This window comes from Epinephelus fuscoguttatus, linkage group LG3, assembly GCF_011397635.1.
Source record: "Epinephelus fuscoguttatus linkage group LG3, E.fuscoguttatus.final_Chr_v1".
NCBI lineage: Eukaryota > Metazoa > Chordata > Actinopteri > Perciformes > Serranidae > Epinephelus > Epinephelus fuscoguttatus.
The window spans coordinates 12244429-12267233 of NC_064754.1; the positions used below are offsets into that span (position 1 = coordinate 12244429).

The window sequence follows — 22805 nt, forward strand, 5'->3', positions numbered from 1 at the left end:
TCCCAGAGATATTTCATCAAAGATAATCCTCTGATACTTCCCTCTCTCTCATGACCGTCTGATTGAAGCTGACCCAAGAAATCTTTCTTTGATCAAGGTATTTATTTGTCTACAATCCCTCAAATGGCTTATCGCGGGCAGTTTGTTAAGAGATTTAACATTCACACGCATAAAGATCTAAGGAATCCCATGTCTTGAACCAGTTAATTGCCCAGTTTCTAACCCTGGCAGCTCCTGAAGATCACATACAAAGAATGATGATTTTTTTTCCTGCTGGGTTGATACTAGTTTTGGTGTTACATTTAGACTTTGCTCTAAACATTTTGAAGATCATGTAAAATTAATCTTTCAGATGAGATTAGACAGGATTTATTGAAGAAATTTGTAGGAATTGGATGTTTGCTGTCACAGTTATTGTGGAAGTCACCCAAGCTGAAAATCAGGGTTTGGCTACCATCTCTGGTTAAAAGTTTCAAGCCTGTTTCATCTCTGTCCACATTTAACATCCTATCTAGTCTCACAAAAATACAGTAAATGATCACTACCTCTTAACACCACAGAAACCCAGTGGAAAGTCAAATATTATCCTTTGTCGTGGTGGACAGATAGATTCCCTAACTATATAACATCACGCAGTTGGCGGTGGTTAATGTTACGACCCCATAGGTAGAATAAAGAGCAAGAAAGTCCACAAGTGAGAAGGTAAGGGTGGTGGATGGGTCAACAAACATCGGACTTTTACGCAGGAGACTGCTGTTCTTGTCCTGTGTGAAAGTAAACATGGGCTTCTTTTGACTTTACCTACATCCTCTTTACAGTTACATCATGTCATGTGACATACTTACATCTCTTTCCAATGTATTTATGCCTCATACATAACAAGCGTATTTGGTCAGGACCAGTTTTGTCAAAGAAAATTTTATTTCCATTTGCAGTATTATATTTGGCGGCATGGATCTGTTCTGGGACCTCTCTGCCTTTTCTAGGCCTATGCAGAAAGCCTTTCCCAAGCACCTACATGAAAAGCCTAAAGCCTGATTTATGGTCCTGTGTTAAATCAACGACGTCGCTACGTCGTAGGGTACGTGGCTACACAGAAGGCTCGCCATGACGTGCACCTCCCCAAAAATGTAACTACACGTCGAGGCAATGCAGACCCAGCGCAGACCAAGAGGGCTGTGATTGGTTTGCTTGGTAGCAACGCATTTCCGGTTCCATATTTCCAGATTGCGCCATCCCCGGCATCTTTAAACATCTTCTGTTGCGATGTAGATGTTGCACATATGTTGCAGTATTTAGGCCCATTTATGCTCAACATTCAATACAGATATGGACGGAGCCGTCTGTCCGTGCTCTGCATTCATTTCTCTGTGACCAGAAAAGCCAGAAGCTAAACAAAGAATCAACTAGAGACGACGATAACCATTCAGGAAAGGAACGCAGCCTCCTACCGCTCTGGCGGTGAAATGCACCGCGACGAAATGGAGTGACGGAGAAGTTTGAAGGGTTCACGGCGGCATCACGGCAACGACGTAGGTACGTTGTAGGTACGCCGCAGGACCATAAATCAGGCTTAAGGCAGAGAGAGCACACCTCTATGCCCTTCCACATGCAAATGAGGAAAGTCTGAGCCTGAGAGAGCATACCTCTCCGCCCTTCCATGCGCCTTCATGGACAGCCTAAGGCATGGAGAGTGCCATGTCATGTAGTGTTAAGAGGTCATTTAAAAAAAAAAGAACAAATCACTGAAAGATAACTAATCCTGAAGGGGTAGATGAAGGGTGTGAAGTCAAACGTAACTAATACATGACAACAGATGACAAAAAAGTGAAATTTGGGCATTATAACAGAAATCAGTACCAAAGGGAAATATGAGTAAGAAAAGAAAAAGACCTCAAAACTTCCTCACAGTAACAAGCTTTGTAGTACATTAGCTTATCAAGCTCTTACGGCTAACCCATTAGAAACAGTTCCCCACTTGAACATTCTGCAGAAGCATGGGGATCCCTCTGGAGTGCTGCCCATCTGCTGAAAAAAATATCAGACTTGCTTTGAATTGATACACTCCTCACTTTCACTCATTTTAGATTGGTCGTCTGCCATTTGGCACTGGTGTTCATTGGCAGCAGTGACCTACAGTTTTACACGGAGGATTGACGAGAGCTGGGGGGGATTCAGTCGTTTTGAGCAATGATCCAAAATAGACAATCAAAGCAGAATGAAGACTCATTTGCAGCTTGAGTACAATGGGAATTAAACTGGTTAATGGCTAATTATGCTCATGTTGGCTAATTGGGCCAATGAAGGGTGTTAATTCTCTGTGGGAATGGCAGTAAGAGAGTCTTTACTTTACATGGAGGCATTTGATTGTGTTCTTATTCAAACACATTTAATGGAGCTACAAATTGGTTGTAACTAATAAAAACTGCTGTTTTTATTCAAACGTGAGACAAAACATGAGCAGTTTTGTCTTTGTTCACTTTCGAACTGCATGGATGCCAGTTGTGATCCCAGTGGGACCACAAATCATCCCTGTAGATGTCAGTGTTTACAGTAGTAGTTTGGGTCTGAAGAGGGCATCTCCAAGAACTTAATATAGAAGACTGCATTACCAATATCAGGCATCTCTAGCAACAACGTCTCAGGTGTCTTTTTTCAATCTTTATCTCTGTCTCTCTGTTGAAGGTGCCCAATAGCCAACAGGACATGTCCTCCGGGTCAGTCTTGGAGCAGCAGGCAGTGTCGGTGTGTCAGCGTTACTGCCAATGTACACCACAACCCACCTCCTCCACCACTGCCCCCTCCGAGGCCCTCCCAACAGCACCTTGGTGAGTGTTTGCACACAAGCAGACTTTTAATGAATTTCTTGTCATTTTTTTCCAAAAACATTGCAGAGGAAATTGTGTTTGCTTATTTTTCCTGTAGTAGCCCAGAGAAAATGACAGAAGCTAAGGAAGACCAACAATTACCGCTGTTGATAAGAATACAGTAGGTCTAATAGCAGGGAAATTACCCTTCGCTGCCAACAAAGCTCAGATTGGAGTAATAAGCAGAGTAGAGGGCAAAGCTAATGGTAGCTGTGTGTGTGGTCATGTGAATGTATGCTTTTTGGAAAACCTAAATAAATGTATTTAATGATGTAGACAGGAAATCAGCTTTTAATGTGGAAACACTACGATGACGTCAGCTGCTGTTTATACTAGCTGCATACCTTAAATTCACCTCTCTCAGCTCGATGTACTACAACTAATGGGAGCTCTCTGGTGGGAATTCTTTTGAAACAATGCATAGATGAAAGAACCGAACGTAAAGGTGGCCATAGATGATGGCCACATCTGAAGAGCCAATCATCATTGCAGTGCTAATCTGCCATGTCTATACATATTGTAAAACAAATTTTCAGGAAGCAAGTAGCATTTGTCCAACCTGAGTGAAAGTAGAGAAAGGAAAAGGTCACTGGGTGTAGCACTGCTGTCCATTCTAAAAAAGGTGAGCGTTTCAGCCTGGGAGCTTACACACTTCAGTAGTTGCAAGGTAAATTGTCACTGAGATAAACAAACTTTTGGATACAGCATTGGACACTGTATGTCATGTAATGACAAACAACCAAGCACAGCTACTAGATATCTTTCCTTCCATCCATTCATCCACTTTCAACCACTTATCCAAAGCTAGGTCACAGGGGCAGCAGGCCAAGCAAAGTACTCCAGACGTCTCTCTCCCCAGCAAAATTTTCCAGCTCCTTCTGCAGGACCCTGAGGCAATCCAAGGCCAGACAAGATATAAATCCCTCCAGCATTTTTTGGGTCTGCCCCGGGGCCTCCTACCAGTAGGACGTGGACACCTCTTACAGGAGGCACCCAGGAGGCATCCTGATCAGATTCCCGAGCCACTTCAACTGACCTCTTTCATTGCAAAGGAGCAGCAGCTCTGCTCCGAGCTCACTCCAGATGTCCAAGCTCTCTCTCTAAGGCTGAGCTCGCCGAACGCTTTCTTTCAGTCACTACCCAGAGCTCATGACCGTAGGGTGAGGGTTGGGAGGAAGTTGATCAACTAACTGTAGGGCTACCCAGAGCTTTACATCTGTCCTAGTGACAACATTTTAGGCCTAATGAATACTCTGAGATGGCACAGCATTGACAGCAGAGCTATAGACCCTTCAGTCTGGCTGGTTTATCAGCTGATAGAAGTTTATCGCAGAGCTGTATCGTCTATGTCCGCTGATAAGTAACAAGAAATTGCAGTACAGAAATGCTAAACTAAGTTTAAGGTGAATGAGGGCTGCATCCTGTAAGCTGAAGATTTGAATCATCAGTCGGAGACCCCTCAGTCAAATGAGATTCTTCAAGTTAAGCATCAAGTGTGCTTCTGGGGACGTTTCAATCCTCAGTTTCATTGTGCTCTCTAGAACAGGCAGCTGCAGACCCAGGGTGACTCTGAGTGAGATGAAAGCAGCTGCCCGGAGGAAGAGAGGCTTTGCCCAGTCAGGATCAGAGATGATGTTATCTTCTGCCCTCTGCTTAGAAGGGGTTAATTTACAGCTTGTAGTAATTAAGTATGACACAATCTCTGGCTTTTGTTTGATATCAAGTGTTGGCAAAAAATGTTGATGCACATTTCCAATCTATCGTTAGTATAGTTAGCACAGATTAGCTCAGAGGGCTAAATTGGCTTGTTTACTAGATGACATGCACACTGCTGTCACCCTGAAAGTCCCACTGAACCCTGTTCAAACTCTCAAAATTTATGGAAAAAAGTAACAAATGATCAAATATTTTGTTTTGTAAATTAATTTGATCCTCACATGGGGGTGCATACCACTTTGTGAACACGTGGCATTAATTAAAATAAGCAAAATACAACAAGTTTGTGCGGTTAAGAGAGTTTATTGAGTCCAAAAATCAGACCTCAGAGAAAGAAGACAGAGGTTTTGGGTCAGATAACAGTAATGTTCTAAAGCTAGAAAAATGCAATACTGCAGATCAAACTTTAGATTACAGCACAGTACAAGTAAATACAGTAGCTGCCAATAGATGCAACTGATCAGTGTGGCCTGTTGCTGCATGATGCCGTGTCCCCAAGGCCTGCAGTGAGCACACACATACCAAACACTGAAGCAAACACACACTGTTAGCAGAGCCATCCTTCTCTGTGTTAGTCTTTGTGACAGGAGAATGTTCATGTGTTCACTGAGGAATATTTATGACTGCAGTGTGTTTGTCGAGAGTCTGTATGTGTGTGTGTGTGCGTGTTTCCAAGTTCCTATGTGTTTGTGTGTGTTTGGCTATGATAAAACTCTGGACTCTGTGTAAACAAACGCGAAAGAGCAGAATGCGGAGACCCCAGAGTAGCAGATTCCTCAGCTACTCACGAATCACAGGCCAAAACAAATTATTTGTGAAAAGATAACAGGACACAGAACATTTAGTGTAAAGATTAGCTCTAGCTCAAGCTTTACCTATACAGCACATGGCGACTACTTCTCTCCCTCTAATTTTATTTTAAAGGTTGAGACTGAAAAAAAAAAATCTGCAAAAATGCCCTCTTGGATGCCCCTGTGGTAAATAAAACATGATAAACACACCATTCCCACAAACTGAGGAAACTGGCAATGTCTCTCTCCCTCTGGCTGAATGGTATCCTTTTCTGTGTTTTGATGGTTTTACCCGGAGGAATTCCAGTGTGCCGTTGATGTTTGTTGATCCTGAATAATGTAATTTTGGGCAAGTAATTCAAGGGTATGAATTATTAAGAAGTCATTTCAGGGCAAAAATGATTTATTTAAGGGAGCTATTTAAAAGTGTTTAGGAGACTGAGACTTCTTGGGACATGATACTGTGTAGTGATGATTTCAGCATAGTCGCCGAAAGAAGATGTTGGCATTGTGTTTTTCTGCAAAACACGAGTAACTTACATTTGTACAATTCACATCAATCTTTGTAACCATCGGGAGGTGGAGGGGAATGTAATGGACTGCAAGTGTAGTATAGTGCCTTTCTAGTCTTCCGACCATGCCAAATGCTTACATGTCACATTCACACACTGGTGAGCTAGGCTACCATACATGGTGCGACTTGCTACGCAGTAACCATTCGCACACTGATGGATCAGCCATCAGGAGCAATTTGGAGTTCAGTATCCCAAGGATAGTTTGACATGTGGACTGGAGGAGCCGGGGATCGAACCCCTCTACCTCTGAGCCACAGCTGAGATGGTTGGTCAGACATGGAAGGTGTGTCACTTGGTGAGATACCTGCCAAGCTGCAGACTAGGGGTCGACAGATAATTGGCCTGGCCGATTATCGGGGCCGATATTATGAATTTTTAGGGTTATCGGTATTGGTGATTTTTTCCACCAATATGCCCATATACAGTTTTGTTTTCCTTAGCTGCGTTGTTTTGCCCTGGCGTGCTTCTCACTGCCTGTACATACCACTTTAGGCTCTTAAAAGCAACTCAAGACCTACCTTTTTAGCCTGGCTTTTAATTGAGCTCTCCTTAATTTTATTTATTTATTTCTTTTTAATTTTGTATTTATGATTATTGTGTATTTATTTATTTTAATCTTTTTTTTTATGTAGCTGGCATATTCTTCAACTTTGTTTTTTATTTATTTTTAACTTATTTATTTTCCTTTTTATTGAAAAATCTATAATTTTGTTCTTTATTCTGAGTTTTTATCCTGCCTCTGGTGTTTCTTTGTCAGTGTTTAGTTTTTTAATGCTATGTCAACTATGATTTTTACAGCAGACATATATCAGTTGATATCGGCTATTGGTATCTCTGTTTCATAATAATCGGTATCGGCATCAGCTCTGAAAAAACCATATCGATTGATCCCTACTGCAGACCACTACAAACTACTGTTGGAGACCAACAAACAAGAACATGAGCAAGTCATTACTGTGTTCACAGGGATTTTTTAGGTACTAAACGTGGGTGGTTTTTATAGACCCTCGCTGTTTTCCAAGCAGTTATTTAGGCACGAAAAGCTGTTGTTTTTAACAGAGACACGGCTGCTTTGTCTGCCAAAATAGTAGCACAAAAAGTGGTTGTTTTTTACCAACAGTGCTGCAAATGTAACGTATCAGCGGTTTGCAGAAACATACAATGCAAACATTTTTTCTGGCGATTGGGTTAAAGATTTCATTCTCAGTTGGAAAACAGTCGTCCTCGGGGGAAAATATAGTTCCATTGAAGCTCATTACATTGATTTAGGTTGTTAGTCTGTGTCAGCACATGCTGCTATGCTGGAGTAGACACAGCTTGCATTTTGTCAGCCGTAAACTGTGTGTCTTTGTTATCAGTGTTTGTTCATCTGTAGACACACACACAGAGTATGTGTGTATGGAACAGTCTCAACATCCATTTGCCAGACCTTCTGTTGCTCTCTCTCCATCTCTCACTGTGTTTTTCAGCTAAAAGATGATTTACCAGAATTGAAAGAGAACCATCTGTGTTGTCCCTGAGGACAGAGAGAACATTGCTAGTTCATTTCAGGGATGTCTCAATTACATAGCTTATCAGTGTCATCAAACAACTGTCACACACAGATTTTACATGTGGTTGCGTTTTCAATAACCAGCATTTACAAGAGTGTTTTGCAGAAGGTGTCATTTGAATTCTTTATATTTACAGAAACCACGTGTGTAATCTTTACGTTTCAAGTAACAATTGTATATTCATATTAGCTTCATAATATTTACTATATATATACTGCAACTTTAAACATTGATACAACCCAGCTAATATATTTAAAGACTGTATATCAGTACACTCTCTGTCTTTAGTCATTTAAGACAAACTCTTAGCATCTCCCTCTTCTTTTATCTCCATAGACATATTCTCAGCAGATGTGTGTGGCCCAGATAAGGAACTGGACGTGGAAACCTGTCAGTGTGTGTGTCGGCGCGGGGATCAAACTCAAGACTGCGGCCCTAACCGACACCTCGACCGCAACACCTGCCAGTGTGTTTGCAACCACTTGCCTTCTCCCTCCTGTCCACAGAACTACATCTTCAATAAGGAGACCTGTCAGTGCACATGTAGCAAGACATGTCCGCGGCACCAGCCCCTCAATAAAACAAAGTGTTCCTGCGAATGTAACGAGTCACCCAACAAGTGTTTCCTAAAAGGAAGGAGGTTTCACCAAGCCACATGCAGGTGAGGAGGGATATGAGGGGTTCACTTTCATCTGCTGCCACTTTTGGGGAAAAATCATTTGCCTTAAACTTGGATGGATGTATAAAGGCATAGCACACACACTGGATCAGTTTCTATTGCAGTTTGTTGCACCCATGTTTTGTTTTTTGAGAATTTTTGCCCTCTCCTCTCGTCATTTTTTAACGTTAAAATTGGAAATGCACATAAAAAGAGGTGGATAGAAACACACCTTATGGTAACAGTCTCGTCGCCAAGTTTCCACCGACAATTGTGTAAAACTTAAGTCAGTAATTTGATTATACTTATTAACGCCTTAAAGAAAAGTTCTCAAAAATGAAAAGAAAGGTAAGCCAGTATAGATAAGTACAATCCTGAGCCAGTGTTTGTTTTTCTCTGCTGTTTATATTGTTGCTGGGGATGGTACATCCCAACTGAAGAGAGAAGTGTAGGGTAATGCATTCATCCATCCATTTGTCCATCCATCCATCTACCCACTCATCCATCTATATATAGTCCATCCATACATCCATCTATTCCATTCTAATGCTTCGGAAACAGGTAAGAGGAAGGGTTATTATCCTTGTAATAACTATGGCAGGGTATCAGTACTCAATATCATTAGGGCATGGACTGAAATAACCCAGTACCAAGTGGCATTGAAACTTTTCTTTTCATTTGATCCTTTTTCTTCCCATATCTAGAAAAAAATCCTTCTATGGGTTTGTTCACAGTCAATTACCACAAGCTGATTTATTGTGATGTATGATTAGCCCATAACTGCAGGAGCTACAAACCATAGACTGCGGTGAGGTGAAGTTGAGTGCAGTATATTTTATAGAGTTGGCGGTTCAGTGAAAAGCCACCAAAACATTCAAGAGTATGACATCTATACACCTATAGTAGATACAAAGGTCTCAATTGAAGTACTCTATTGGTATTGTTATCACTTTAAGGGTACTGGTATTGGATTTCTTTTACAAGATACCAAGTCCTAGTAAAATTACTATTACTCATTTGATTTTAAATCTATATTAGCCATGTTTCCATCAGTCTGTTTAGATGCGCATCTAGAAGTATCGCATCGGAAAATTATGATGGAAACGCCAAAATTCGAATTAAAATCCCCTGATTCGCACAAACTAAAATACACTCGCTTTAGCCGGGTTTTGGTTGATTCGAAAAGATGTTGATTCGCAAAACAGGGGATGGAAACAGTTATGTTTGAATTAAGTCTGACGTAGCGCACCTCTCTCCATGGCGATGACACACTCCAGGTCGGGAAGGTGGTAATGCATTTACAAGCTGGTTGCCAACCGCCAGAAAACGTAGAAGAAGAAGAATGCGAGACTTGTTTTGTTTCCGGTTCTGCGGAAAACTCGCGCGACTTCGTAGTTTTCACCAAAGTCCGTACATCTAATGGAAACACACAGGATTCGTATTTCTTTTAATGCACATTTCCCAATGATTCAAATCACTTTTGGATGGAAACATAGCTATTGACAGCCAAAATCAATTACTATTTTTCATTGGAAACTAGAGTATATACTGTATTACCCTGGATAGGGATGAAAATGCAATTACCAAAGAAGAAGAACCAAACATTGTCCCTACACGCAATTCTTTCTTGTTCTTTTAGTTTACATAGCTGTATTTGTAATATCATATTGCAATGTGTTATGTGAAGCCACGTGTGTTGCCTTAGAATTATCAGCTCAGTTATGCTCCACAAAGTTTAATGAATGACGTAAGTAGCGTAAATGATTTCTGTATCACTGTGATCATGGTGCGGCAATTGGCAGCTAAGGTTCTTGTTTCAATATTTCAGTGGTTCATTGGTTGCATCATCCTATAGTGAAGTCAACCCCTGCTCTAACACACAAACACACACACATATTGGCAGTGTTAGTGGCTTTGTTCAGCCAGAGAAAACCGCTGGTCCGGCAGTGGTAGGTGGTTATTGCAGTAAACCTAGTGTGTAATACAAGACCTCAGTGCGCTAATGACTTCTCCTAGCTGTCACTTAACCATTTCCTCTCCCCGCACAGAAGGAAACACACACACATACACACACATCCATCCATCCCGTCCAATCTTGACCCTTTGTGACCTTGTTTGAGAGTGATTTATGAGTATAACGTAACGGTAGGAATCTAGTGTCTGGGATCTGGCTCTGGTGCGTATGTGGCTGTGAGTGTGTGTTTGAAAGAGAGAGTGTGTGTGTGTGTGTGTGTGTGTGTGTGTGTGTGTGTGTGTGTGTGTGTGTGTCTATTTGAACTCCTCTGTGTATTTCATCATGGACCCATAGATCTCTTTAAGTAACCATGACTAAGTATTCTGTGACACCCCGTGCTGCCCAAGAAGCAGTGGCAATTACACGCCAGTCCCAGAATCTTTGTCGTGTTGATGAAGTGAGTAAGTACTACGTAAAACAGAAATCCATCCCTCCATTGCTTCATGTTTTCTTTGGATTCCACGGATCTGCTCCTTCTGTAATCATTTAATTGTAGACCTTGACTCTGGGTTGGGGTTAACCAGATATAAAGGCCAGTACTAATGTTTTTGTGCTTCAGGCTGTTGCTTTTGTTGCCAAAATTGACTTCCATGACATTTACTTGACAAATTCCATGTCCAGAAAATCCAAGTGGTCACAGATACTTGAATTAATTTTATTTTTATTGGGTTAAAAGTCCTCTAAAAATGGATTTAGACCAAACTGCCTCATGATTCCAGAAGAATAATAACTGCATCACAGGTGAAACTGTAAAATAGTCTGAAATACTGCTCTGGTGGTTCAAGCATGGGCTGTATATCACAGGAGCTCTGAAGGCTTTAGTTTTTACTGTTATGAAATCTAAATCCTACTTTTAACCTTTGACCTTTAGAACACACAGGAAAGTAGTTAGTGTTTGTCTTTGTAAGACAGATGTGGTTCTCAATCATTTACAGCCGTGCTTAGCTGTAGTGAAAACCTACAGACTTCTGGGAAACACAGGATCATGGACATAGACAATAAGGCGATGTTCACACTACAAGCAGATATGGCCAGCATCTGATTTTCTTGCTCTCAGGGGACACAGATCTGATTTTTTTCAGAGTAGTGCGGACACAAATCCACTTTTTGTCCTTATCAGATCAAGGCAACTTTATATGTGGGTCTTGCTCTGATTCATATCCGATCACTGGCTATGCAGCCACTGTGAGAACAGTAGTATCAGAATTCCCGAACGCTTTTCAACGTCATCCATGGTATTTCCACGTCATGCTTCACTGCGCAGGAGCAGATCACTCATCATACAGTGTCGGAGCGGTCTGTTGAAACTACAGAAGGCTGCCCCATTCGGCAGCCAATAGAGCCTGACTGCCAGACCCTTTGTGACTGGACCAGCTCGCCTACATGCCGTGACAGCATTGTCACACAGCGCCGACAGAAATATTGGAATGTAGCCCTGGACATCCTAAGTTCTTGGAAGAACTTGTCCTCATTGAAACATTCTACATAGCTGCCCCACCACTCCTTACAACAGCAATTGCTGCACAACAATTGCACAATTGCTCGACAGCCTGAAAACAAACGCCCATTGCTCCGAAGGGCCATTTCTCTGAAAATATACTACACACTCTCCCAGACAGAAATATGTGGCTGATTACATTGCAGAATGATGACATCGGACCTTCCTACTATTGCAACCATTTCGGAGATGAAGCTTGCATCACTATGTCATTCATGTTTTTCACAAATATGACAATTTGGTTGTTTTTGCAGCACACATGTGTATGATGTTATTGTTTTGCATGCGAGTCATTTCAGGGCAGACATCTGTTCACTCTGATGTCAGATATGGCTCACATTAGCACATTCATATCCCCAAGAGGAGGCAGCCTTTACATGTTCTTTATTCCTTCAGCACCATGTATTACACTTTTCCCCCTTGTGGCAAAAATAACTCACTCAAGGATGTCATAATTTGAGTTGTTCTGGGCATTCCAACTGCTTTCTATGTCCAACTCTGTAAAAGAGTGCATTTATGTTCCAGTGTTTACTATATTACTTAAAAACTGCAGGCCTACCAATTGTATAAATTTACTTGACTTACCAGAAAACCCACCTGGGCAGGAACAAAACTGGCTGATACACAGTTTATGTATTAAGAAGTACATTTGTTTGATCTTCTGTTGCACTCAAAGTTAGACCCAAACCTGCCAAACCAATACATTTTAACAGTTTCTTACTTACCTATCCTGACCCTCTGTAGACATTTTGCTGCTATGTTATTTGTTTTAAAGCTAATTCTTTTTTTTCTTTTTCATTGCAGTTGTCTCAGGCCTCCCTGCGAGGTGAGGAGGCGAAGGTGTGAGCCAGGTTTCTCCTTCAGTGAGGAAGTGTGTCGCTGTGTACCGTCCCACTGGAGACGTCTGGACTAACCGCCGACTAATAACACACTAACTAGGTGCTGACGAGCAGATAACAAACTTAACAAGTAGAATTAATCACCCATCCTGCTGCTGGTCATGAGTATCCCCATCAGCTGTGATGGCAGCTAAGTGTGCGGACCCTGATGAACGTGGGGAAACCTTAGTGACTGGAGTGCAGATTTGGGAAGCTCTGGTGATTTGAAGGTGGGAAATGCACTGACTTGGCTATGAGGTCGATTTAATGGGAGAGCGGCTGATCGGAGCCCAGAAGAGGAAGGACGGACTGAAGGAAAAAGAGTCAAAGCTCGACACTTGTTTAAAAATACTGTCTAAATATTTTTTTTTTATATATTTGGGGGGTTTTGTATTAATTATGTCTCTGTATTCTTATGTCAGATATTGATTATATAATTTATTAAATGTTATTTTTCAACCTCTGTTCATTGCAATTTCAGTCTTTTCCATGAAAATACACTGTGATCAATATTTTTGTATCATGTATAGTATATGTGTAAAATAAAGTATACTGGATGTTGTATATTGTAAATGTAGTGTGTCTGCTCTGGTGCGTATTTTACTGACATTATTCTGCTTTTAATCAAATGCAGCATCAGAAAAACACACCTAGAGGTTGTCAAAACCTGATTGGGAAAATCAGGGCTGTGAAGTAAAAGCCAAAGGTAAAATCTGCATTGCATATAGTGTAAAGGCTTTATTTGGAACTACCCAGGTTCTCCTTCTATTGATTTTACTTTATTCATATTATTAAACTGACAGGGGCGGCACGGTGGTGTGGTGGTTAGCACTGTCGCCTCACAGCAAGAGGGTTCCTGGTTCAATCCCAGGTTTGGGAGCCCCTCTGTGCAGAGTTGTTCTCCCCGTGTCAGTGTGGGCAGTCCAGCTTCCTCCCACAGTCCAAAGACATGCAGGTTAATTGGTGACTTTAAATTGACTGTGAGTGTGAATGGTTTTCTGTGTCTACATGTCAGCCCTGTGATAGTCTGGTGACCTGTCCAGGGTGTACCCCGCCTCTTGCCCAATGTCAGCTGGGATAGGCTTCAGCCCCCCCGCGACCCTCAAGAGGATAAGCGGTTAGTGGATGGATGGACGGATGGATGAAGCTGACAGTCAAACCCAGACAACCTTTAGAGTTTTTATATTTGAGAGCTTAAAACCAAAAATATAAAAGAGCACTTAAATTGACGTGACATGAGCATACCATTTAAGCTGATCTGAGGTTTGTGTAAGTTTGTTACCGCTCCTACAGAATCATCTTCTGTCCAATTTTTACTGAAAAATATTATTTAAAAAAAAAAAACCCACCATGGTTACATTTTAGGCTCCATGTACCTCCAGAAAATCAAAAGCCTCATTCCCACTGCATGGTACTGTTGTACTCGACTCACTTTTTGCAAGATAAGAAAAATGGGACACCAAGCAACAGATAGTTCCAACAGCTTTAGGCAGGCAAGTCATTGGGGCCCATTGATTTTCTTTTGCAAACTTTGCTAAAGACAGCCCGCATCTGCTGTGGTGAAATTAAAAGGTCACATTTCCTAGTAGGAATCTCATCCTGATCCTCAGATCTGAGGAAGAAGTCATTTAACTCATGTTTTTAAATAATGCACCAGGTACTTTTCCCAATTTCATTTTTTTTTTACTGCGGATAGAAACCCCAAATGTAGGCAGGATTCTTAACTGATCGTCATTGCGATGAGGCATCATCAACAACACAATCCTGGAACCCTTCAGCTATTGTCTTAGGATGATAAAGCCTCTGGGGGCACTGGCCAGTATTTTGGGAGTGTAGCCAGCAGATATCCAGACCAACACTTCTGCTCAATGTTACAGCTTCAGTAGCGACTTGAGACAGGTCTAGACAACATTTCTAAATTGAAACCTGTGACTGATTTGTAGGGAGGACATATTCAAGAATACTCCACTGCACTGGAATGTGTTGAGCATTACTGTAATGGAAAGAAAATGGTGTTTGCAGGGTTAAAATATTGTATTCAAATACAATACAAATAAACTCAACATATTCAAAAGTTACAAAAATTAATACCCCCCCCCAAAAAAATAACTGCAGAAGATCCACATTCTGAGGACCCTGGAAGGTTAAGACTTGTGAGTCTCTCCTGAAGACATGTTATCAAAAAACTAACCATATTATTGTTTCCTCCTCATTTCCTTCCTGGACATTCTCCAGGAATGAGTCGTCCTCCCTACGGCTACACAGACGGCTGAGTCCAAATGAAGGTTAACGTCATGCAAATATGAAAACATCCATCAACTTTTAAATTGAACTAAGATGCTCTCAGTCGACAGATTTGCCATTAATAAGCAGGATGAAGAACCCAGGGGTTAAACCTGGAAAACTAACTGATTTTTTATTGAATCTTGGCAAGATCTGTACATATCAACGAGCAAAAAGTACAGAGGCAGAGAACTCATTTTTAAAAAAAATCTCTACTCTCTGCTCTACAGATTGTTTTAGTGCTTTTCAGTTTACTGTTTTGACTGGCAACTAGCTGCTGAAGATAGTGGAGCATTTAGCAGCAAAAGAGCCATATTTCTCTCGGGTGTGTGGAGACCAAAAACAGAGCTAAAAGTAGCATAACTATTAGACCTCAATTCACTGGGTGGCCACAAACATGACTCCAACTGAAAGCTTATATTGCTTTGTGTCTGGTGGATATGTCAACAATCTTAAAAGATCATACTAGGTCAGTGTTTATCTTTCATAATGTGATGTATGTCCGAGTAAAACTGAATATGTGGGTAGGGTGTAGACAACAGAGGGATTTAAATCAAGTCCTTTGGATCTAAATCTTAACTTTCTCACCACCTTTAGTGATTCAAAAACAGTTATAGATCAGCTACACATCACTGCTGGCTGATGGTTTCAAAGCATGAGAGAAAAAATACACAGAGAAGCAACACAGCTTACTGAGCTAAATACACATTATGGATAAGGACAGGATTTTGGCCGGGACCGCTGATGTTTTACAAACCCACAAGGACACAAGCACAAACAAGAATGCAGATTTAAAAAAGGCCTACTGACTGGTATCAGCATCAAATTGAAGTATATGCATGCAATGAGGCTGTTATTCAACTACATGACAGCATAGAAGTAGTACATCTATCACTATCACTCTAACTGAATTTGCAGTTTGGTTATTTATGCAAGTTTTACAGAAACCTCAAACTGTCTGCACTCTCTTTCTGATCCTCTCTCTCACACAGTCACACACACATGTACACGTAGTCATATCAAAGCTAACATGAGCACAGTACGCATTTTGATGATAGCCAGTCAAACCTGGAAGAGAAAGAAAGATTAAGTTTCTTTTCCCTGCCTCCTTTCATCCCACTATCTGTCTTTGTCCTTTTAGCCTGATTTGCTGATCTGCTCCACGCACCACACACGCACACACACACACACACACACACACACACACACACACACACACACACACACACACAGAGCAATGGACTTCCCTCAGAGACAGATCAGACCAGCATGCCAATCATTCAGGCACCCAGGTGTGTGTGTGTGTGTGTGTGTGTGTGTGTGTGTGTGTATGCATGTGTGTTAGCATTCTTGCCCTGAGTGCAGCAGAACAGAGGTTAGTGTGTGTGTGTGTGTGTGTGTGTGTGTGTGTGTGTGTGTGTGTAGACAGGACATGCTGCTCCAGAGGCTGATATACTTCATAATCCACTCCAGATGTAGAATGTTAGTTGCTGAACCACCATCACCTCTCATGTCAACCTTGCTAATGTGTGCGTGTCTTTAATGTGTGTATCTTTGCCTTTGTTGTTTGTGTCTCATCAGCAGAGTCAGACATCAAAATAAACTAAGATCAAGTTTCGAGTACTGAACACACACACATGCACACAAGTTTATGATCTCATATAAGTTTTAAAGTAAAAAATAACTTATTTACAAAGTGACTGAAAGTTATTTTTGCTGAAGGAAATATCAATTAGATTCAAATTAGATTACAGAATATCACAACATTTGTTCTTTATCAGATGCTTGTTATAGTGCAGTGTTATATGAAGCGTGTGGTCCATTGTCAGATCCACACAAATCCACACAGACACATGTGAACCTAGTCTCAATTTGTTCAAAAATGGTGCCTGGGCAGTGACCCTTGGCATCAGATTCAGATGCACATTGTACCTTTTAGCATCTGTGTGAGCCAACTCCAACGTAAACCCATTTGCATCATTATTAGGCGGTCAAAGCAACGGTAGTATCAAGACCAAGAGAGTCCACTTAAGTCCAACAAGCACAGACTTTGACCCAGAAGACCAGTGTTCATGTGAAACTAAAAGTCAGCGTTAAGTTATTTTGTCACATCAGTCACAAACACCATCTTTTCCTAATCTTGACCGCGTAGTTTTGTTGCCTAAACCTAAAGCAATTCCCTGCATCAAGACATGGTGCAAAAAGCTGTGGGGGGCCTGTGCCCAAGCATCAGCACATGACCAGTTGGGATGAGATCACATTGACACTGTGTGTAACTCAATATGCAGCTGTAGCAAATAGCCAAGAGGTGAAAAACTTCAACCTGTAAGTGGAAGGTTAGTAGATCAATCCTAACTAACTGTGAGTAAGTCCCAAAGTTCCTTTGAGCTTAAACACAAGAAAACATTTTTTACGCATAAAAAACATCTCTACTCTAAGCAGTATATGTAGATTTGCACTTTCGTCTGTGAGGCTTCATATTTAATCCAACATATCCTCCTACAATGGTTTATAAGTCTGTCTCTTAAGAAAAGTTATGCACATATAACAGTTCATGATATCTTACAAGTCCGTGCCTTTACTGCTTGGGTTAGGTTTAGGAAAAGAATCTCGGTTGGGTATTGTCAAGTTATGTACTTAGCGTTACATAATGACACAATGTAACATTCATACAAATGTAACTTAAAATAACTTGACATTGTCTTGGTTTCACAAAGGACAAACTGCAATCTCCTGGATCAAAGTCCTGTGTTTGACTGACCAGCTACCACCTGCCCACCTTGCTACACGACTTTGTTGCTCTTTATACAACTTCACCTGACTTCTTCCTCTGTTTTTGTCATATGACGGTGAATAACCAGCTGCACATAGGTCACATGAACACAGCCTACTGGTTGAAGATTTCAAAACATGGGAGAATTTTTGCCCTAGATGGCTTTTTGACAGAAATCTATTCATTGTAAGCCATACCACATTTTTTTCCCTGACCTTAACCAAGGAATCCATTTCTGGCAGAAAGCCCTTTAAGTTAACTTCTCCCAACATTGTAGACAAATTACGGTGCATTACTTTTCGTATGTATGAGTACAAACAGTGAATGAGAACAGCCTGATCTATCAAATGACCTGCTCTTATTTATTTATGCTTTACCCTTTTTAAATTCTAAACAGCAGATAAAAGAGTGACATGAGACTGGATCAATCTCAATTGAGAGACACAGAGACACAAAACGATTAAACAGTGTTTTTGAACAGACCCTGTCCCATTTTCAATGTGTCAATCTTAACTAAAGCAGGTAATTTTTTTCTTTAATGTCAGTAAAGCGGAGTAAGTTTTATATGCTCATGAATACTTTACAGGCAGCCTGTAAAACTCCACACAGGATGTGCAAACGGCTGCCTGGAATCTGATGATGGAAGGTCGGGACTGCCCAGTGAGAAATAAAAAAAAACCCTCTGTGGCCTTTAATCTCTTTAAAAAGAGAAATCAGCTCTGACAGAGACACTGAGTTAGAGGGTTATACTGTTTCTCAATGTTTTTTAAATTTAGAAGTGATGAGGTCATTACTCAACAATATTGATTATGTTGTGACTCAGTTCAAATGGAACTTCTTGTTCTGGTGCTTTTCCTTTTTGTTACTCAGCTGGTGATTGCTTCATAGTTCACATTAAATCAGGATCTTCAGCTATGAGCAACCAGGAAAAAAATTGTGGTGCAATGTTCTTCTTCTTCAGTGACGTTATTAGTTCTAGTCATACATTTATCAAGTGAAAGCTAGCCTTTCTGTAGTTTCGAGGTCAAATTTCACTAGAAATTCCCTACAAGATTTCATGAAGTGAGCACAAACTCAAACATTATTTGTTGAGTATGTGAAACTAACGCCTATTTAGTCAGAGATGATGTCTGTGTATGTGTGTGCTCAGACTTGGACAGGGATAAACCCCTGGCTGCTCCAATGCTATACTAAAGTAAGTGAAGGCAACACTTGGTCAGTCCTTCATTTAAGGGCTTAAAACGTGAAATGTAATAGCTTTAACATTCATCTGTTGGCATCCTTCTCTTGCTGTAAACAGACGTGCTAAATGTCTGCAGCATCATCACTGGTACTCAACGGAAATGTCTGTCTACTGTTTAACAAACTATTTTACTGACAGTGTCCAATTCAGTGTGACATCTCTCACCCCCTACATTCAGGGTTTCAGATCTTTTTTTTTTAAATGCCTGTTTGTTCCTCTGTATTATTCTATATTCCATCTCTAAATCTGAATGTTTCTGTGGGTCCGTAAATGCAGCGCAGACAGAGCTCTCCATTAGTTGTTCTTTTCCTCAGCGGCAGCAGTTTGTGACTTGTAGGTGTATAACTGATCTTTTGATCCATCTAGAGCAGATCAGATCAGATCATTGGATGAGAGGAGCAGCTGCTGCAGAGGCAAACTTTCAGACCCAGCAGAAATAACCCTGAAGTTTCATTTTCAGTTCTGACATTTTGCTGCTCCGTCTCTGCCCTAAGCCAGTCTGCACTCCGACAGTCGGCTACTATAAATAACCAAACAGTTTGTATATGTCTATAGCGCTCCTAAAGAATGATCCAGCTTAAAAAAATAGAAAATCTATTTGTGGTGACAGATGTTTTCCAATCCAATCAGCTTTTCCAGGTTGGCTTGAGTTAGGCATAACTTAGATTTATTTTGGAACAAGAAGCCCATGATTGTGTAAGTCGGGGGGTTTAGAGAGACTGGTAAAGTTGCACAGAAATGCTTTGAATCCCCCAGCAGGAGTTGCAAAACACTGCTGGGGGAGAGAGATGTGTGGACTACCTGCTGCCATAGCAACCCCACCCTGTATAGGTGTCAGAAATGGATGGATGTTTTCAAGACTGTCTTAGGGGCCATACACATGCCATGTCTTAACCGCCTGGAAAATGCAAGGTTGGATGCTGTGTGCTACTTTTGTGCCTTTTTTGTGCCAACTTTCAAGAGTGCTGCTGCAGGTTGCATCTCAGGTTGCTAAGCAACCTTAACAAGCACCGTATCATAGCCTATTTACCTGAAATCCTGAGTGCAGAGCGGATCTTCTTCCAGGCGCTGATCAACTTTTCCATATTTATCACAGACTGATATTTACGGAAGAAGGGAAAGATATCTGTCGGCTGTGATTGGTTGGTCGATCCTTCCAAAAGTTGAACTTGGTTTATCTCAGAGTGCAGCTGTCACACCCTGAAAAGCAGGTGCTCAAAAACGCGTGCATGCTGTGACAGCATCGCTCTGGCGTTTGAGCACGCCTGCCACGTGTCTACATTGAAAACAATGAATCTGAGGGTGCAAAAAAAACTGCATGTGTCCAGGCCCTAAAATTGAACCATACAAATTTAACTTTATGTATGGAGGTGAAATGCTGACCATGGTGGTAACGTTCAACAGACCGGTGTTATGATACACAAATAATCAAAATAACTCATTAAAAGAGTTGGCCTTTTTTATTTTGCCTTTTTTCACACAATAATTTCCTTTATTTTGTTTTGTTTTTGTTATAGTCTCCAGGAAGTAAAGGTGGGACAGTTGTTGAGGCTCCAACACACACACACACACACACACACACACACATAAACACACTTCAAGCCGCTCTATAATAGGGAAGGAAGGTAACGGAGCTACCCAGGTCTGCCGATAAGAAGATTAGATGTTGGCACACAAAATGTGTGCGTGTGTGTGGGTGTGGGTGTGTGTGTGTATGAGAGAGAGAGAGAGAGAGAGAGAGAGAGGGCGAGTGAGACAGTGAGAGAGAGAGAGAGAGAGAGAGAGAGAGAGAGAGAGAGAGAGAGAGAGAGAGAGAGAGAGAGAGAGAGAGAGCGATGCAGAGATAAATCTCGGTGGCACAGAAAGCAGTTCACACCATATATTACAGTTAAGTCCAGTATTAACAATCCCACTCCCTTCCTGCCATTCAAACCCTTTTTGACTTATGACCCATGTGTGTGCGAGTGTGTGTGAATGTGTGTCTATGAGGGAAAGAGAGAGACAGAGCGGAGAAAGAGATGGAGGGGGAGAGAGGGAGACTGTATCAGAGGGAAATGGGGGTACTGGGTGTGTCAGCTGCTTAGATAACACAATAGAATAAGACGCTGTGTGTGTGTGTGTGTGTGTGTGTGTGTGTGTGTGTGTGTGTGTGTGTGTACAATGTGCTTGCTGCATTAGAAAAGGAATGGCCTCTATAAGAAATGTGGACTGGAATGTTCACAACAGCTAATGTTATTATAAAGTTACAAAGAAATCAGACCCCCCAAAAATTTCGACTTCTGCCAGACATTCCATTTCAAATAAATAACACTTGTTCATACAGAAGTGTTTTCTCACCAGATTTACAGTAGATTTACAACTAGGAACAAACCGTCTCTTCTCTAACCTGTAATAAATGCTATTTACATATTTAACAGCTTGATTTTGTTTCAGAACTGATATTTGATGTGACGTTTGGAATGGAACAAAAACCTTGGTTCACGGAAATAGTGAAACCAATCCTCCATATCTAGACTTGAAATAACAAACTGCAGAGTGGATCTAACTACATCTAAAGCAAGAGTTAATCTGAAATGGAATTGTAAAAAACTAAGCTAAAATGAACTAATATGGTACTAAAATTAGCTGTATCTATTTTCTTCCTAAATGTTTCTAAATAGTAGGAATCTAAAGATACAATACAAAATTCCCTTGACAACTGACAATCTATGAGTCCGACCTTGGCACTGAAATCTGAAGAGGCAGCCACATAGAGTGAATTGTTTTGTTTTTGGATGATGACATTAGCTGGTTGGTCCGGCACATTCTCACTCCGACCCCGTCACATATCGACATTTGGTCATGGACCTTCCAAGTCCAGATACAACGTGAAAGGTGCCCTGGGTGCATTGGTTGTTGACATTCTGGGATGCCGTGTCAAGTTCTGCCTCTTACATGCATTGTCTTCTTTCAAAGTACACTTCTGTTTTCACAGATAATTTACATACAGTTTCTTTCAAAATATACGCATCATGTCAGTAGAAGGGCAACAAAAGCACATGGTTGGGTTAAGGAAAAAAAGAACAGCGTTTGGCTTTATAATCTTGTGGGACGCGAACACTCTTCTCCTGAGTGAAAGTTGGTGTTTGTCGGGCCCATTCACCAGCACCCCCACCTGCCCTACTCAGACTTTTGCCACCTTAACTTTTGTTCTTGTCCCGCCAAGTTTCCCCTGACACCACTGTAACAGCGACCGGCGGCATTAAACGACAGCTTTTTTTTTGTCTGTGTCTGAAGCCACAAGTCACTGCCCAAGCACCGGATTTTGACAACTATGGAGTGAGACTGGGTCGGTCTGGCAGTCCAACACTTTGCAACAGCAAGAGCAACATATTTAAGGCAACAAAGGTTTCTTTATGCATCAATGATGAGGAGAGGAGTCGAGCTGCCATAGGAGCAAAGAAAAAGAGCTGCTACTGGAGCTGGTATGTACAAGACTAACTCTAGAAGAGAGCGAGTGGGCAAAAAATGCATTTAACTCGGGGGTGGCGAGGCTGGAAGCAGGACAGTGGCATCAAGTGCTGCGGGGCAGTGCTTCCAGGAGCACCAATACACGTCCAGTCGCTGCCAGTGTAGGGTTATACACTGAAAATGATGGGAGCATATTTTGCCTTAAAGGACAACTTCGGTATTTTTCAACCTGGGCTCTATTTCCCCATGTGTATGTGTGTAAATGATTCTTGGGTACCACTTGTTCTAAAATTGGTTCAGTATTGAGCTGCGAAACGAGCTAAAACGGTAATGCGTCCCGTATAAAAGTGCTTTTTTTTGCCACTGACCGGTTCAGATCGCCAGTGCTATCTCTGTAGATAGCATATTGTAGCGGCTCTGGGGCAGTGGTGACTGTGAATGAGTGGAGTCAGCTGTCAGTCAGTGTTGGAGCAGAGAGCCGGATGGCATCCCCGCTTGGTAATGTA

The 22805-nt window shown here is 41.4% G+C and overlaps 1 protein-coding gene across 1 annotated transcript in view; it reads left to right on the forward strand.

Annotated features, from left to right (window-relative positions):
• Positions 1–13051, forward strand: part of vegfc (vascular endothelial growth factor c) — a 69838-nt gene extending 56787 nt beyond the window's left edge. The window contains exons 5-7 of the mRNA XM_049572054.1: positions 2686–2828; positions 7839–8163; positions 12477–13051. Of these exons, the coding sequence (XP_049428011.1) occupies positions 2686–2828; positions 7839–8163; positions 12477–12585 (577 nt within the window). The 3' untranslated portion in view covers positions 12586–13051. The remainder of the gene's footprint in view (positions 1–2685; positions 2829–7838; positions 8164–12476) is intronic.
• The last annotated feature ends 9754 nt before the right edge of the window (positions 13052–22805 follow it).